The sequence below is a fragment of the Thunnus thynnus genome, chromosome 17, assembly GCF_963924715.1.
Source record: "Thunnus thynnus chromosome 17, fThuThy2.1, whole genome shotgun sequence".
Taxonomy (NCBI): domain Eukaryota; kingdom Metazoa; phylum Chordata; class Actinopteri; order Scombriformes; family Scombridae; genus Thunnus; species Thunnus thynnus.
Window position 1 is genome coordinate 15,820,819 of NC_089533.1, and position 13,150 is coordinate 15,833,968.

At 38.1% G+C, this 13,150-nt stretch overlaps 3 protein-coding genes across 8 annotated transcripts; 1 reads left to right on the plus strand and 2 right to left on the minus strand.

Moving 5' to 3' along the window:
* Positions 1-75: 75 nt before the first annotated feature.
* LOC137168513 (hydroxyacylglutathione hydrolase-like protein) lies at positions 76-4,506 on the minus strand. 3 transcript variants are annotated; one of them, XM_067571140.1, is made up of 9 exons: positions 4,373-4,506; positions 3,986-4,129; positions 3,272-3,336; positions 3,039-3,156; positions 2,778-2,886; positions 2,433-2,536; positions 2,083-2,184; positions 1,437-1,516; positions 76-1,049 (listed from the first exon to the last, which is right to left on the minus strand). In XM_067571140.1, exons 1-9 carry the CDS (start codon positions 4,454-4,456, stop codon positions 899-901), a joined length of 957 nt encoding a protein of 318 aa, XP_067427241.1. In that variant the 5' UTR covers positions 4,457-4,506; the 3' UTR covers positions 76-898. The 3 variants fall into 3 exon arrangements, with proteins under 3 accessions (XP_067427241.1, XP_067427242.1, XP_067427243.1); XM_067571141.1 differs by having other exon boundaries at positions 3,986-4,140; XM_067571142.1 differs by having other exon boundaries at positions 912-1,049; positions 1,418-1,516.
* Positions 4,507-5,021: 515 nt separating this feature from the next.
* Positions 5,022-11,363, minus strand: LOC137168515 (hydroxyacylglutathione hydrolase, mitochondrial-like). Of its 4 annotated transcripts, none has more exons than XM_067571143.1 (9): positions 11,205-11,363; positions 9,261-9,445; positions 7,429-7,493; positions 7,103-7,220; positions 6,874-6,982; positions 6,583-6,686; positions 6,236-6,337; positions 6,045-6,124; positions 5,022-5,900 (listed from the first exon to the last, which is right to left on the minus strand). In XM_067571143.1, the coding sequence occupies exons 1-9, from the start codon at positions 11,269-11,271 to the stop codon at positions 5,801-5,803; spliced, it is 930 nt and encodes a 309-aa protein (XP_067427244.1). In that variant the 5' UTR covers positions 11,272-11,363; the 3' UTR covers positions 5,022-5,800. The 4 variants fall into 4 exon arrangements, with proteins under 4 accessions (XP_067427244.1, XP_067427245.1, XP_067427248.1 ...); XM_067571144.1 differs by lacking the exon at positions 11,205-11,363 and adding an exon at positions 10,949-11,091; XM_067571147.1 differs by lacking the exon at positions 11,205-11,363 and adding an exon at positions 10,976-10,998.
* Positions 11,364-11,570: 207 nt separating this feature from the next.
* Positions 11,571-12,653, plus strand: fahd1 (fumarylacetoacetate hydrolase domain containing 1). Its single transcript, XM_067571148.1, has one exon. The coding sequence runs from the start codon at positions 11,688-11,690 to the stop codon at positions 12,348-12,350; it is 663 nt and encodes a 220-aa protein (XP_067427249.1). The 5' UTR covers positions 11,571-11,687; the 3' UTR covers positions 12,351-12,653.
* Positions 12,654-13,150: the final 497 nt, after the last annotated feature.

Below are 13,150 nucleotides of genomic sequence, written 5' to 3' on the forward strand. Positions count from 1 at the left end.
AAAAACATTATTTAATGTAGTTGTTTGACTCGTCAGCTCTTTTTAAAATATGTGAAGAACATGTCCGACAGAATATAGATTCAGAATCATGTTTTATTGCTGTACAGTTATAAGCTCTCGCAAACTTGAAAAGCAGCAATTTACATTCATAATGATGTACACTGCATGTTTTCTCCTCCCATGTGCAGTTTATGAGCAATAACATATCAGATTCCTGCTCCAAAATAGTGCAGTCAACAGTATGTGACAAATTCACTTGAATTGTTTTGATGGTAAATTTGTAGCTTTTGACTGCAAAAGCAAGCAAGAGAGCCATTGTAGAAAATAGTAAGTCCAAACTAAAATTAGTCAAAAAGTTATATGAGAGCGTTAGCATGAACTTACAACGTAGGTAAAATGCACTGGCAGTGACAGGAAATAAAACATTACAGCAATACAGCACTGAGAGAAAAAGGTGCATATTATATCAGGGAAAAGAAACATTCTGATATAAATAATTCATAAAGAAATGAAGCTTATCTTTCTCCCAACACCAGTTACCATAAATAAACTAGACACAGTGAGACAGACAGTTTACAAGTTTTTTCATTAGGAATCTGTATTAGCAGATGTGACATGGTGTAGTTAGTTTGTGCATAACAGACTGGGAGACCAGCCCTTAAATGAATGTAGTTTGTATTTAATGGAAGCAGCTTTATACTGGCCTTTTGTGCAGACATTTCTAAAATAATATATATGCCCATGAAGGTCAATTAGGCCCCCCAACAGTATAAATGAGTTAAATTTAGGGTAAATCAACAAAATGCAGTTTTGTGTCTTGCTGCATTCAGTTATTCATTCACACCATTCCTACTCGTTGGCTGAGCACGTCCGGTGTTCAGAGCTTTGAAACTGGATTTCAGGGTCTAAGGAGCCCCCACTCTAAAGCCAACATGGCATGGGGAGGAAGTCTCTCCTTGGGCTTCTTGAATTTGTCCTTCTCCTTCCGCAGGACCCTCAGCACCTCCACCGGATCTGTCTTCCCTGTGAACTTTTGCACTCCTTCCTCCCTAAAGTAAAGGAAAAAGATTCCACAGAAATGTCACATACTGAGGCAAAGTGAGATACAGAATTGTGGCAAGAATCTTGAAACATTAGCTCACCAAATTAACTAGTTTAAACTACGTAAAATACGTATTTATATACCAGCAGTGTAACATACAGAGTTTTGAAGAGCAAACCAGTACAGACATAAGTTGTGCACTGGAAACACTACAAGAAGCAGCAAATAAATATAAAACAAGATCATCTGAATTTAAAAAGTGGTTAAGAGAGATTTTTAGGTGCCCTTTAGTCTTTAATCTGCCTGTTAGAACCATTAACAATATCAGCTGTTTAATTTTGCACTTGGAACAGCCTTTCATGTTTCATACGTAACTGTATGTATCCAAACTCACGAGAGGCGAAGGAAAGGGTTGTATTCAAACTCCTCCATTAGGGTGGATGGCACTGTGGGTTTGTCATCATCATCTCTTGCCTGTCAACACAAGGACTTTCAGACAACTGGGCAAAATAAATATGTATCACCTGTGTTTATGGGATAAGACTAGCATTATCTATGTTTTTGTTATAGCAAATAAATCCCATGAAAAGACCAAAAACAACAACGATTTAATCCTACTAGCAAGTATTGTCATAACATAGCTAATTCTACCGCTGTCCTGAATACACATCAGTGAGTCACATGACATGCTTCCTTTATTTCAATGAACATGGGCATTGTAGTTTATTTTGAATCAATCCCACATACATCTTCCTGCTGCTACTGTAAATACTCACTGCAGTAGAGCACCAAATGTGTATTAATCCACTGCTGAAAATAGTCCCAAGCAAATGCACTGTTTACTCCTGTTTGAGTAAAGTTTGCTAAAAACTACAATGCCCAGCTGTTTTAGGTAATTATTGTATTTAGATTTTTTAAAAATGAAAGTATATATTTGTGACGTAGCTTCAGTAGGAACGGCAGGTATTAAGAGATGGATGTTGGTCTTTTCATGGGATTTGTGGACAGTAAGAAAGAGCAGTTTTCAGTATATTTCTCACCCTGGCCCAGCTCAGCATTTCTTTAACCTTCTCATTCTCTGGCTCCACCAGCATGGCAAACTTCAGGTTCTTAATGGTGTACTCATGTCCACAGAACACCTTCTATAGATGGAAAAAACAGCATTATTTAAAGTTCACACTTAGATCACATAGTGGAGTATCTTTTTGGCCATTTGTGTGATGTTTTGTACAACAAAGGGAGAGAGGACCGGCCAGCTGCACTGAATCCCCTCATTGTGTGTGTGTTTATTCATCACTGTGACTCAGTCTTGCGCCAGCTCTTATCTGATGTCATGTTAGCCCTCGTTAACCACGCGAGGGCTGCACACAACATCTTTGCTTCCACGTACCGTGTCTTGAGGTAGGGAGCCCAGCACCTGGGTGAGATTGTGGTACATCTGTTGTGCCGTACCCTCAAGAAACCGTCCACATCCACCGATGAACAGCGTGTCCCCTGACAACCAAAAGAAGGGACAATTGGGGTCTTATAAAGGGCATTGGTCAGTTAATGTCTTCCCATACAACAAGAACAATGGATAGTGTGCTGGTCAACAAGGATTCATATCTCTAGCCACTTAAAACTGAGGTAATTTAGCATATGTCATGGTGTACTCTATAGGTATGAGCTGTATGGAGAAATATACTTCTCAGATTTCAACTGGTTCACCAGCTCTTTTATGTTTACAAACAAAGACCTGTGAACACAGCAGGGGCGTCAGTGCACTCATCCTCCCAAACAAAGTAGCACATGTGACCAGAGGTATGGCAGGGAGTAAATAGGCACCTCACATTGATGGAGTTAAACTGCGAATGGAGAAAACACAATATCAAAAGACAATATGGCATAACAGACATAACAAGAAAATCTGAAGTTTTTTGGTACAATTTACATTTGGAATTTATAATTGGAGCACAGACTAAGTAAAGACATTTTACTCCTTTTACTTTGTGGGCACCTTCAGTTCCTGAGCATCGGTGACTTTATCAGTCAGAGCCCCGATCCGATCATCTCCCCCGTACACCCTCAGCCCCGGAACCTCCTTCACCAGAGCCTCATTCCCCCGAGCATGGTCCCTGACCAGCGACAACAGGTTAGTCATTAACATTAGCAGTGATTAGTTTGGGTGTTCTGTCACTGATATGTTCTTATAATTCTTGCATATCCCAGTCTTGAAGTAAACACTCCTACCAGTGATGGTGTGTGGTGAGAACAGCCACCAAAGACAAGCCCTCTCGCTTCACTATTTCTAGCAGCTGTTAAAAAAAAAAGTCAGTGAATCAACAAAAAAATAATCAGAAACAATTTTGAGAACTGATTAATCATCTAAGTAATTTTTCAAGCAAAAGTGCCAAATATTACCTAGTTTCTGCTTTTCTATTCTTATGTGATAGTAAACTAAATATCTTTTTAACGACTATCTTTGGGTTTTGGACTCTTGGTTGGACAAAACAAGCAATTTGATGACATCACTTTGGGGTTATGGTAATAGTGATGTTCACTATTTTTCTGAGATTTTTATATACCAATTTATTTATTGGGTAATTGTCAGATTAATTAAAAATGAAAACAATCTCACAGTTATTTCATTGTCAGTGCATACAATTATTGATTTTTCTCTACTTTGTCTTTTTGTTATTCATAGAGTATGTATTTCACAATTATTTGTGTGTTTTTGTTTGCTTCTTTCATCATTTCATCATTATATCTAAATGTATTTATTATTTATTTTTGGGGTGAGTAAAACGCCATCCTAAACATACTTGGTTTTTCTTTTAATCTAACCGGCACTTTATCCATGAATTTATCATGTTTTATTGTTTTGTTATTTGTGCAAATAAATTCTAAAAAAAAAGACCAATTTTCAATGTGCATCACACAGACTGAACAATATGTCTCTCTCACCCGATGTGGTACGGCAGGGTCCACAGCTATGGCCTGTTTACTCTGCTCTTCAATCACCAGGTACATGTAGTTGTCCTCCAGGATGGAGATCACCTTTACCTTCATGGCACCCACACACGCATGCGCACTAGGTTGCGCGACACTCTAGGAAGAGGCTTTATCAGCAAATATGAACTTAAATCGTCAGTTATCTAACCAGAATTTGTATCAGTTGTTACCGTATAACTAACAGTAAGCTAAGCATTACGTTACCCAATACAAGCACGATAATGTACACTTCTTTTCAAACATCCACCGGTGATGTGTCATAAACTAACTTGTCACCTTGTTGCTTTACGTTAATGTCAAATTAAACAATCTACACAAGTCAAATATAAGCACAGTTACCTCGGTTTTACTGGTAACGACTATATTGTTATATTCTTGTCCGGCTGTGATGCTCTGGAAAATGTTTATATTACATTTCTGCATTCAGGCAAGTTATCGCGACATCATCGAGCCAACAAGTCAAAACTCAGACGTTTTAATCGAGCCGGAAACATCCGACATTTATTTTTTTATTTTTTAAAAATAAAATGATTTACAAAATGATATAAATACATTTAAATTGTTGGTGTAAAATAACTTCATAAACCAAATGCTCTTGTTACTCAAATATTGTACAATTTTGAGGTATTTTACTTGAATATTTCCATTTTCTATTTCTTTATACTTCACTATATTTCAGAGACAAATGTACTTTTTACTCCATCATATTTGACAACTAGAGATATTAGTTAACTTTACAGGTAATGTTTTTTCCTATAAAAGATTTAATAATTTTATAAAGATGATGCTTTGTTACAGATTGATCTACCCAACACTATATAAAGTAGTTAAAATTTGCTCCACCTCAATCTCCTACAACATTAAAATGTTGGTAACATGTTGGTGCTTTTGTAGTGATCCAATGATTCTGCAAACATTCTGCACAATGAGTACTTTTGCTTCATTTCGTTGATAGTGATTATGTACAAATTAAATGCAAGACTTGTACTTTTACTTACAATAAATGTATTTATTGCTTTTTCCCAAAGAACATGCAACATTCTTTGTAAGATCGTACTTAACATGCAAAAGAGCTTTAGGTGTATGCAACGTTTAACATTTATATAACATTTAACCTCACCTAATAAGTAGGCAATGCTTTGCTCACAGAATGCTTTTAAATAAAAGGACAAAATAAAAAGCATTTGTGCTAAATTCTACGCAATGAAAAAACAAATTAACAGCTTCCAAACAATTATTAGAAGAAATGTTACGAGGAAACATTCCAGGTCAGAATAAAACAATTCTTTGCAGATAAAGAAATTACTTGATCAATTTACATTTTTACATATTTTCCAACATATGTCACTTCAGCGAATCCTTGTCTTTTTTCAAATTGAAACACTGAATGAAACAGTAGTTTGTACATCAATATATTACAACATAATACTAAATAGATTCTAGAACTTTCCCCATTTACAGATTAACAAACTGATTTCTCATTTAAAACATTCAGTTAATGGCCATAAATTCCTCAAACTATCACACCAACATCAGCCAAACATTTGCTCAACACAACTAAAATAATGACAGATAAGTTTATAGCCATATTAGGGCTGAACATGGTGATAAAAAGTTTGTGCCTTGACTGAGAGTGCATGTAATAGATCTATTTCAAGTGGCTTTGAAGACGAATTGCAGATATTTCCTTCACTATGCTATTAATTGACATCTTGCGTTGTTGTAAGCAGTTGGTCAGAAACAGTAAGCTGTTGCGGCATGAATGCATCACTCCTTCGGCACGCGGAAGCCGTCCTTTTCTTTCCGGAGACTTCTCATGGTTTCAATTGGATTGGTTTGTTTTGCATGATCTTGCACAGACTTCTCTCTAAATTAAACAGAAAAAATGAGTAAGTCAGGCTGCACATTAACTGTAATTATCTCTAAACAAACTATACGGACACTTACAGTACATGTTGTAAGTCTGAAACAAAATAGATGAAATAATAAGTATTAATCACGTTCTACTTACTTTACTCTCATAAAAGGGTTAAATGTGAATTCATCTGCCAAAGTGGATGGGATGGTAGGTTCTCCGCTGCTGCATTTCTCCTGCAGAAACATAAATACACGCATGCAAAAGGTGTTTTTATTTTCATTAGTGAATTGCTAGTTATCTGACTGAGGCAATAATTGCTTGGATGTGACACATCAATCAAATACCTTTGCCCACGCTAGCTTCTTCTGAATGACTTCATTGTCTGGTTCCACATGACGTGCAAATTTCAGATTGCTGACGGTGTACTCATGACCACAGTAAACACGCTTAAACACAAACACACTACAGTTTGTAGATCATTCAAGCTAAATATATTTCATCAATATTAGAGACTTTCAAAACCCCAAAAAGAAAAATGTATCTTATATCTCTGATGATGATTTTTCTATCTTAAAAACTGCAAAAACATACATTTAACTCTTACTAGTTACTTAAAGAATGATTCACAATCAATAATACCAGTTACATTGACACTACAGATCGAGTGTTAACCACATTGCATCATATTTACTGTTTCAGGAGGCAGGCGTCCCAGAATTTCTATCAAGGCTTTATACATCTGCTCAGCGGTTCCCTCGAAGAATTTACCACAACCAGCCACAAACAGTGTGTCCCCTGTACAGAGAGAAGTGTCCTTAGGGTATTAAAAAGGTCACACATGACTGATGTGCTGACTTGTTTAGGAGCTGCATCAATACTGATAGGTCAAGCTTGACAGATTTAAGGGTTTTGCTATGATATCACCCCTTATTTATTTCTACTGGTCATCTGATCTAGAGGGCTAATGTAATTAGATATATACCTGTGAAAACAGCTGGAGGCTCAGTGCTGTTTTCTTTGGTCACATAGTAGCAGATGTGACCAGTTGTGTGACATGGTGTAAACAGGCATTTGACACTGAGAGATCCAATCTGAGGAAAGAACGACACCAGTGAGCAAACATGTAAGCTTGTATCAGATTCTGTAACACTGATGTAGAATCTAAAAAAAAGCACATTTGGATTGTAGGATACACGATTTGATGGTCTTACTTTGAAACTGTTGGAGTGAGAAACTTTCTTTGTTAACGCATCAACTCTGTCATCTCCTCCATAGACCTTCAGCCCCGGCATTAGCTTCACCATCTTCTCATTTCCACTGGCATGATCCCTACAGAGAGAAAATGATCAGTGTAAGATATTGTTATTTACTACTAAAGGTAGTTTCATGCAGGCATAATGGTTTCTTAGCATATTGGCATTTTTGGCTGTTTAGACAGTGAATTTAAAATGCTATTGTGCATATAACATGCATATGGTAGCCACTGTAACACCTCGGCTACATTTTTCAAAACAGCATAATTTAACTTGTAGCTTACCAGTGGTGATGGGTGGTCAGAATAGTTGTGAGTTTTACGCCATGTTTTCTGACGGCCTCCACAACCTGTAAAAAGCACAAAAAGGGTCTAATTGAAGTTGTGCTGAAATGATTAGTCGATTAATCAATTAGTCGGACTAAAAGAAAATTATTCACCCACAATTTTGATGATCGTTTTTATTTGTTGTCATTTTTCAAGCAAAAATGGCAAACATTTGTTGTTACAGCATTTCATATGTGAGGATTTGCACTTTTTTCTGTTTTATATGATTGCAAATTGAATATCTTGACATCTGACGTATTCTGGCATTTTACAGACTAAAAAAAGGATGAAATAGATGAAAAAAATAATATGTAGGCTAGATTAGTAGTTACTGAAAATAATAATTTGTTGCAGCCCTAATCTGAAGCATAGAATAATACAACATATATAATATAATGTAAGGCTGCATCTAATGATTATTTTCATTTTCAATTACTCTGTTAATTATTTTCTAGATTAATCAATTAGTCGTTGGGTCTATACAATGTCAGAAAAGGGAGAAAAATGTTGATTACCATTACCCAAAGCCCAAGATGTAACCTAAAATATTTTGTTTTGTCCCGACCAACACTCCACAACGCAAAAATATTCAGTTTACTGTCAAAGACTAAAGAAACCAGAAAATATTCAGATTTAAGAAGCTGGAACCAGAAAATTTTAGCATTCTTCATAAAAAAAATGACTAAAAACAAATTGTTTGTCAAAATCGTTGGCAATTACTTTTCTGTCAATTGACTTGTCCATTAATCGATAATACACCATAAAAATTATTCACTGTAGGACTTTTATTTGTAAAGATCCTACATTATCTCAAAATTGTATGCGAGTACATTCCTTGAATGCATAAAGTTAGTTACTTTCCACCACTGATATATTATTATAATATTGTAGCACTCCGTAGCCACAGGCAACAGGTTCAAACACTGTTAAGGCATACAGGGCCAGAAAGCAGCATTATTAAAATATAAATCTTTATTACATAAACTTATAAATTTGGTTGAACAAAAACAGTTTTAGGCACCAAGAAACAGGTCGTTAACTTTCAGCAGCACTTTAAAGGTCATACCCAAACCATCTGATAACATTCATTAGTTTAAGGTGACCAACAAACACGCATACCCAGTGCAAAGTGGCTCACAATCAAATCACTGGTTGCCCTACCAGATATACAGCAGCATGAGGTGGCACCAAAGCAAACAATTAAACCAAAACAACAAAAGGGGGAAAAAAAAAAAGAGCAGCAAGGCAGTGGCTCGCTAGCTGCAAAACAAGACAAAAGAAAATATAATTAACCCCATATGACTACTCCTCACAACAGAAACAAACCAAAAAGAAAATATATTCAAAACCCACCAGCTACACATCAGATCCCTGGTCGGATTTCCCCAACAACCTGTCCATACCCATGTTCAAGTAGCACTAATAACACACATATAGATGTAACATTATACAGCATTATACAGCATAAAAGACATACAATATACCCCCCCAAATGTAAACATACATATACCTCGTACAGGCGGTCCAGCAGCACGCAGGACCTGCATACAGCCAAACTCAATTAACTGGCCTCAGCGGCGTGATCCCCACGCCACAAGCAGCGCATCAGTCCTTCATGGAGGAGACAAAGCCCAGAATAACCCACGCGGATTGCCAACAGGTCCCCTTTTATTACCTAATCACTGCCCATGCACTGAATTACCGGTCCAGCCAGAACAACTGCCCTGTAACGTCAGTTCTACCTGGCTACAATATAGTAAAATATAATGTAATGTAATACAATGACAGACCTTTATTGGCTCCACTGGGTCAACAATAGCTGCTTCTCTGGAGTCCACGTCAATCAGAAGGTACATATAGTTGTCAGTGAGTGCTGGGAGAAGTTCAATCCTCATGTTTGCTTGTTCCACCAGAGAAGATTTCCTCACTGCGCTGTGAAGGAGAGCAGCTGCTTGGGCCTGGACTTCCACAGGTGCTGCATGAGAAGATACACATCAATATCTGACAGATACCAATGTCAGACTAACATGAAGACACTCTCAGTTAGATTTAAAAACCCCCTCTAGACAAAAGCCACTTTAAAATTCTTAAAATTACACTGACTCCTTCGCCCTCATTAAAAAAAATCCAAAATCTATGAATATGCAACTATATTTTATTTCAAAAGACAAGATGTCTCCTACTTCACTGTAAAGTTTGTTCTCAGTGTATGAGCACTAGAGGCTGCAAATTTCAACATCACACTTGTGTAAGCTGAATATTGGACCATGATGGGCTCCAAGCTGTGGATCTGTAAGCTGTTTCAATAAGCACAGAGAAACTTTCCTCCCTCAGCAGATGAATGTGTAAACATAGTGTTAAACTCTGCACATACATCATTCTGCACAGTGAAACTCAAACATTCAACTGAAGAAGAAAAAAACCGAATTTTGAGTGGAGGAGGACTTTAAATTACTACTTTTATTATTATAAAACACTCTGGTTTTATGACAGGCAGCTCTTTCCCAAAAAACTGTTTATTTCATGCAGCCACACCGGTCTTAGCTACATCCGACTTTATTATATGAATTTACAGAGTGGTCGTAGCTGCTCCTGGTCTTATGATGCCACGTGAATACACGCGAAGCGATGACTGTTGCCAAGCAACGCACTTCTATCCAAAGCACAGTCTAATTTCTCCCTTCAAACAAGCTATGGAAGATATGGATAACGCAAATCGAAAGAAAAGGAGAATACATTTTACTACTAGATAAACAAAGTTGTGTACAGAGCATAGAAAGCTAAATTTAACAGCACTAACACAAACTGTAAGCATGGAAATCGATCCCCGGTGCAATCAATGCGATGGCGGAATGTGGACAGTTGAGGAAACGGAAAATCTTTTTATCAAAAGCCAAAAAGGATTCATCGGCTCTTAAAAATCCGCCGAAAACATGACTCTCTCAAACTTCTTGACATACAGCAGTACATATATAACTTTTCAGAACAAGACAATATGTCATTCACTATTCTTTAGTGAGAAACAATGATTATTTTTCCATCGATAAGCTCAAACAGGGCTTGCCTGCCATAACGAAACCTATCAGCTGATCACGGACGACTCTTTCTCGTTTTAACGCCCTTTTCGTCTTGTTTATCTTGTAAACAAGACGCGCTGCCATCGTTGTTTTTCTTTTCTGGTTGTGTGATCATTATTTTTCCTGTAATTATTATTACCATGGATACTAGTCTGACTTTTCTTCTTACACCTGCTCCATAAAGGTTACACCCAGGAGCAACACTTACAGGTCTAAACGGTGCACTAGTCGTAACCTTAAGTTGGTCTTAACTTAAGTTTCAGATCTAAATCGGACGCAACGTTACACCCGAGCATAGGCCCAGCTGGTGCACTTCGGTCCAAGAAACAAACTGGCTGGACGAGCATTTATGGCTAATGTGACACCAACATAAAGTAAACAACACTAGCTTTCATGCTAACCTGTAAAAACGCGTTATATCGGTTCACCTGGCTAACACAGCATTGACCTAACTTGACCGTCGCAGCCGGGGAGATGATGTAAGAGAGTGCAGATGTCTGCTCAGACAGGCCATGTTGTGTTGATTTGACAGCTTTTTTCTCAAGACGTGACGAAACAGGAAAAAATAACAACTTAGCAAACTGTGTCGTTCACATTAAAGTATACAAGCTAACATTAGCATGCTAACAGAAGAAGAAAAAGGTAGTATCGACGTACCAAGTTTTAATGCGGTTGCAGCTCCTATTAGAGTGCAGGCACTCCCTACAAGTGACCTGAGTAACATAACCACAGCAGCCTTATCACTTTAGTATAAACCAGAATGGTTTAGTTTTGGTTCAATTCCGCCTCCGCCTCCTTTTCAACTTTCACCTCCCAGGCTCCACCAATCTACTCTGGGGGAGTGGATCGTTAATAATTAGCTAAATACATCAATATTTTGATTATTTACGTAATTTTCAAGGATGAATCCATACAGATGGAAATATAATGTTAGAGACGTATTATTTTATTTTTTGGCTGCTTAGAACGTCTAAAAAACATTGACATAATCGCTTTGGTTTGAGTTTTTAGCTCACTTTATGTCCCTGCTGGCTTGCCGTAGGTAAATAATCTGGTTGCAACGACCTGTCAGTTGGTCAAAGTTTAGTTGAACTGGTGCCCACTGCTTTAGAGCGGCCCAAACCTTCAAATTTCTCCACAATGACTGCGCGAAACATCTCTCGGTTTTGGGAATGGGGCAGGAAGATTATTTGCGTTGGGAGAAACTACGCAGACCACGCAAAAGAGCTGAAAAACGCGGTTCCTACCGAGCCGGTCCTGTTCCTGAAGCCACCTTCTGCATATGTAATAGAGGGCTCCCCCATCCTGGTGCCGCTGTACACCAGCAACCTGCACCATGAGGTGGAGTTAGGGGTGGTCATCGGGAAAGGGGGCACAGCTATCCCTCAGTCCGCCGCTATGGAGCACGTTGCAGGCTACGCGCTGTGCTTGGACATGACAGCCCGGGACGTCCAGGACGAGTGCAAGTCCAAAGGTCTGCCCTGGACCCTGGCTAAAGCTTTCAACACCTCCTGCCCCATCAGTGAGTTCATCCCCAAAGAGCGCATCCCTGAGCCGGGGAACGTCAAGCTGTGGCTGAAGGTGAACGACCAGATGCGGCAGAGCGGCTGCACCTCCCAGATGATCTTCTCCATCCCCTATCTTATCAGCTACATCAGCGACTTCATCACCCTGGAGGAGGGGGATCTCATCCTGACCGGGACCCCGAAAGGAGTGTCAGCCGTGCAGGAGCACGATGAGCTGCAGGCTGGGATCGAGGACGTTGTCACCATGACCTTCAAAGTAGACAGACACGATCAGTAGTGAAAGCAGTCAAACCAAAAGCCAGAAATACTCATGGAAAATGTGTTTTGACTGGAAGGTTGAGCATAATATTCGGTTTCTTTGCAATGTCTATGTGGATCAGCAGGTGGCAGTGCTGTGCCACTATGAGGGACCATGGTGCAGATACCTCCAAGCTGTCTTGTACAGTAAAGAAATACGCTTTCCACCAATTAAAAAAACATGTCATTATGATTAGGCTTACATGAATTGATCTCAGCAACATCAGTGTACTTATGATCTGTTTCATTGTATTATCTACTTAAACCAGAGATATGAAAAGTATTTACCCATTGTCACTGTCGTTGTGTCAGGTCACCAGTGGTGGAAGAAGTATTCAGAGCATTTACCTAAGTAAAAGTAGCAATACTATGCTGTAAAAATACTCCATTACAAGTAAAAGCATTCATAATTTTACTAAAGTCATAGTCAAAGTGTTATCAGCAAAATGCACTCTAAGGCATATCAAAAGTAATAGTAATCATTATACAGACAAAATGCCCCCTATTATTACTGTATAATACAGAGTTAAATATACACTATAGCAATATACTTTATAAGATGATCATTTACTTCATATGTAAAATGCTAATCTGCAAAGTAACTACGAACTGTTAAATAAATGAAGTGAAGTACAATATTTTCAAATGTAGTGGAGTATAAAGGAGCATAAACTGGAAATACTGAAGTAAAGTACTTAAAATAGAAGATGAGTACAATACTTGAGTAAATGTACTTGTTTCCACCTCTGCAGATCACATTTTTGCCTCCATCACCTCAAA